This window comes from Sprattus sprattus (assembly GCF_963457725.1).
Source record: "Sprattus sprattus genome assembly, contig: SUPER_1_unloc_1, whole genome shotgun sequence".
In the NCBI taxonomy this organism is placed as follows: Eukaryota; Metazoa; Chordata; class Actinopteri; order Clupeiformes; family Clupeidae; genus Sprattus; species Sprattus sprattus.
In genome coordinates, this window is record NW_027667072.1 from 524,042 (window position 1) to 529,041 (window position 5,000).

The 5,000-nt window shown below is 45.2% G+C and overlaps 1 protein-coding gene across 1 annotated transcript in view; it reads left to right on the plus strand.

The window, feature by feature from the left end:
- The first annotated feature begins 2,452 nt into the window (after positions 1 to 2,452).
- Positions 2,453 to 5,000, plus strand: part of alkbh5 (alkB homolog 5, RNA demethylase) — a 5,279-nt gene continuing 2,731 nt past the window's right edge. The window contains exons 1-2 of the mRNA XM_080860871.1: positions 2,453 to 3,868; positions 4,891 to 4,971. Of these exons, the coding sequence (XP_080716997.1) occupies positions 3,147 to 3,868; positions 4,891 to 4,971 (803 nt within the window). The 5' untranslated portion in view covers positions 2,453 to 3,146. The remainder of the gene's footprint in view (positions 3,869 to 4,890; positions 4,972 to 5,000) is intronic.

Consider the following 5,000-nt stretch of genomic DNA (forward strand, 5'->3'; position numbering starts at 1 on the left):
ACCCTGTTGTTGTTTAGTCCAGGGAGTCTTTAATAAACCTCCCATCTGTCTCCCATCTGTCTGGTGAGTTATCACTGTGACAACATATGCTCAAAATCAATCACTCAACATGTTCAATATCAGACACTGATTTTGGGTTAAAAATTAAAAAAAAGTCAATAAAAATGTATTATATGACTGATCTTCCATGTTAACTCATTCCAGCGTCCAGAAGGTGTGTGTGTGTTTGTGTGTGTGACTGTGTGTGTCCAGGGTAAGCTTGCATACCTACAGTGCGCGGACCCGGCAGTGTCACAAACAAAAAAATACAACTGAACTGGTTCACACATTTGAAGGATAACTCAAGTCTCAAGTCTCAAGTCTTTTTATTGTCAGATACACAGAACAACACAGTTGGACTGGGCACTGAAATTCTTATGACAGGACACCAAACCACACTACCATAACATAACAAGACATAACATATAAACATATAAGTACTCCAAATAAACATATAATGATATAACATAACATAACTTAACAAAAAGTACTGAACATTAGATAAACATGAAAGACAGAGTAGTAGACCTACTAGATAGACAATAAATATACAATATAGATACTAAACATAAATACACATACTAAACATAAATACACATACTAAACAGATAAACAAATACATGATATTTTAAGCTATACTGGACATATTATACACATAATAACCTGAACACAGAGACAAAGACACTTCAAGTGTCTGGGTAACTCCTAAGAAAGTGTTTCTTAGAGACTCTCCAAATACTCCTGACATTGTTGTTGTTGATTATCTTTTAAAAACCATTGTGATTCTGGAAGTGTGTTGTTGCTTGGACATGTATATGGGCCTGTGTTTCTCTGAAAACATGTTAAAATACCAGCCATAAATTCATGCTCTTACAGTAGGTGGTTATTGTACAAAACTATCTGTACTAATATATGGTAGCCTGCGACATGTACACAGACTCTGTGTTAGAGGATTGCAAATTGCTGGACGTAATAATAAGAATTCTAAGCAAATAGCCAAATACTGCTCTGTGTCAGCAATCATAGGCGGTTTGTATGGAGAGTGTGCTGCCATCTCTACCCGTGATATGACGTTTTATTCATCTATTTATTCACTTGGTTGTAAATACCTGCACAGTGTTTATGTTGTTGTGTGAGACATAATAGGCTCTTTACTAATATTTGGATGCTGTGGTGTTGTATCAGTATTGGTCATTCCAAATAAATTAATCAAATGTGTGTGTGTGTGTGTGTGTGTCTGTGCATGTGTGTGCGTGCGTGCATGTTTGTGTGTGTGTGTGTGTGCATGTTTTTGTGTGTGTGTGCCCGTGCGTGCATGTTTGTGTGTGTGTTAGGGATGCAATGCTCTGTATGTATTTACCTGGAGCACTGTATGCCAGAATACATCTGTGCTTGCAAAAACAAAATCAACTTGACCTCTCCCTCTCTCTCTTTCTCCTTCTCTCTCTCTCTCCCTGTCTCTCTTTCTCTCTCTCTCCTTCTCTCTCCCTCCCTTCCTCTCCTTCTTTCTCTCCCATCCCTCTCTCTCCTTCTCTCTTTCCTTCTCTCTCTCTCCCTCTCTCCCATCCCCTGGCGTTTGTGTATGAGAGAGAGAGACTTTGAGAGCTAGAACACACACACAAACACACACCTCAGTGGGGAAAGGTATATATAGTTATAAAATAGGGGGATATTTGGCTGAATGGGTCCCAAAAGGATCTGTATGCTAGGCGAGGGGAATAGGTGACAAACGGCACAGATTGTCCGGTAACAACAGATGATGTCAGAGTCCCAATGACAAAGTAACCGTTACAGCTAATCTATTAAGACACTTTTTAGGCCCAAGATCACCAACCTCTACCTTGGTGACCTGAATATTGAGGCGTTGAGAGAAAAAGACTGTCCGGACTCAAGGCTGTACTTACAACTTTATATTTGGCCTAGTTGTAATTGAATGAAATCAAACACTTTGTGAACAATATGAACAAGAAAAAACAATTGCAATGAGCAGGCTGGATATGAACGGTTTTATTTATCAACTAGATTTACAACACAACACTGGCTAATGACTCATGTGACAAGTCAGTGTGATGGATGTGACTGAACACTGTCTGTAGTTTGGCTCATAAGCAGCCAGTCTGAGGCAGTCTGTGAGGTGTCTGTACTTGGATTTGGTGATTTTCATCTGTGAAAATGCCATTCCACAGAGGCAGGTTGAGCCAAAGTAGCCACTCACTTAATAAGTACGATATCTATTAATCACATTAGTTGCGCTAAACCGTTACAGCTTGTCTATTGAGATATTTTCGTATTCTGCATGCAGGTTGGACGTCTGTTTTTGACGGACTGCAGTCGCGTGCAGCTGATTGGAAACAAATGTCCACGTCCTCTTGCTGGCGCACGCCGCTGACCGTTCTGTAAGGCGCATGCGTGACTCACAGTTTTGGGGGTTGCACGAGTACTTTTTCCTCTAACGTTACCCGTTTCGCCGGAATTTGACAACAAAACGGACCGCTCTGTAACATTAAATGCTTTGGGATATACACGTCAAGAAGGGGAAATTACTTCGTCATCACGAGGGGACCTTATTGTCGTTTCCAATATCAGGATCAGCACCAACGTAGCCTCTGTTAGCCTTCCTATGCTAAAGCAACTCAACGATAAGGCAATGAGCCTGTGCCTTAACAGCTAGCTAACTAGCTAGTGCCGACTAGTATGACATGTAGCCCGCAATGATTTAGTATCTTTTAGGCAGAAGGAGGGACGAGCAACATGTCTCCTAGCAATACTTGGTTGAATTGTTAATGTTCAGCAAGCTGTAGAAGACGTAGTTTTTCCCAGAAGTTACTACGACAGCCAGCGTGTTCGCTGTCTAGCCACCTTGCTTGTAGCTACCCCTGCCTAGCCACAGCTAACCCTGCTAGCGGGCGCCTGGTAACCTTAGCTACCAGTTAGCTAGCTGTCGTGCTACGCAGCATAATAACGTTACCGTGGCTCCCGTCACGTCGTTTGCAACGTCTGTCAGCTCGCAGAAACAATGCGGGGGTAAGTCATTATGGGAACATAGTGGAGAAAAAAAGTATAGTTTTATTATTTAAGTTTAAGTTGCTCGTTAGCTGAACGTTAACATGTCGTCTACGACCGGGTTCACCGACCTGCGTGACAAGCTAAAGGCCATGACGCCGCGAGGAGACACACACACACTGAAAAACAAACTTCCCGAGCGCACCAACGGCGGCGCCGCCGCCAAGAAACGGAAGTACCGCGAGGAGGAGTCCGAGGAGGACACCACCAGTGACCAGGAGCAGCAGCGCGAGGCCGAGGCTCAGCACGTCAAGGACGGCATCAAGCAGGCGACCGTCTTCAGCGTTCAGGAATGCGCGCTTATCGAGCGGAAGATTGACGAGGTGGTCGCCAAGGGTGACAAGGGTCTGTACCGCGAACACACGGTGGACCGCGCGCCCCTGCGGAATAAGTACTTTTTCGGGGAGGGATACACGTACGGGTCCCAGCTCGAGCGCCGCGGACCGGGGCAGGAGCGCCTCTATTCGAAAGGCGAGGTGGACGACATACCGGACTGGGTGCACGAGCTGGTGATCGGGCGTCTGGTGGAGCGCGGGCTGCTGCCGGAGGGTTTCGTCAACAGCGCCGTGATCAACGACTACCAGCCCGGCGGCTGCATAGTGTCTCACGTGGACCCCATCCACATCTTCGAGCGCCCCATCGTGTCCGTCTCGTTCTTCAGCGACAGCGCGCTCTGCTTCGGGTGCAAGTTCCAGTTCAAGCCCATCCGCGTGTCCGAGCCTGTGCTCCATCTCCCCGTACTCCGCGGTAGCGTCACCGTCCTCAGGTATGTTTCACCATCGTCAGGTACACACACACACACACACACACACACACTCAGACTCAGAAGTGCTCTTGTAGTTCAAATGTGCCTTAAACACACTCACACACACACCTAAACAAACACGGATGTTTGGTCATGTGGATGAGGTCAGAAAGAGTATAGTGTAGCCACTACCTGTGCTCTGAAGCTAACCCTGTCCCGATGGAAACAAATAATAATAATGGATTTTATTTGTATAGCACACTTTCACATACCAAGATGTCTCAAGGTGCTTAACAGGGTCACAATAGCAATTTAAAACCGTGCATACAAAAACAATTCAGAAAATAAATAAAACCAAACAGAAACCAGGACTTTAGGAGAAGGCAGATATAAAAAGATGGGTTTTGAGGTGGGATTTAAAAGTAGTGAGTGAGTCCAAAGCCCTAATGTTCCCCGGGAGCTTGTTCCAGAGTCGTGGCCCCAGCGAGGAGAAGGCACGATCTCCCATTCTGGACATATTTGTCCGGGGAACTGCAAGAAGGTTTGCTTGTGTGAGATGAGAGGTGAGGAGATCCTGTAGATAGGCCGGACCTGTGGTGTTTATGGCCTTGTATTCTAGAAGTAGGACTTCTAGAAATGTGCACTGACGTTAACCCTGTCACTATGGAAACGTGCTCTGAAGCTAACCCTATCACTATGGAAACGTGCACTGAAGCTAACCCTGTCACTATGGAAACGTGCACTGACGTTAACCCTGTCACTATGGAAACGTGCTCTGAAGCTAACCCTGTCACTATGGAAACGTGCACTGAAGTTAACCCTGTCACTATCACACACAAACAATCACTCACTCACACACTCACACAAACACTCTTACACACACACTCTCAGTATCTATGTGTAAGAGACCTCATGGCTAACACTATCTCACAAGCACAGTTGCCCTAATCTTTTGGAGTACCAAATCTTAACCTCTGTGTGTTTTTGTGTGTGTGTGTGTTTGTGTGTTTGTGTGTGTGTGTGTGTGTGTGTTTGTTTTCTAGTGATTATGCGGCCGATGAAATCACCCACTGCATCAGGCCACAGGACATCAAGGAGAGGAGAGCAGTGATCATTCTCAGAAGGTGTGTGTGTGTGTGTGTGTGTGTGTGAG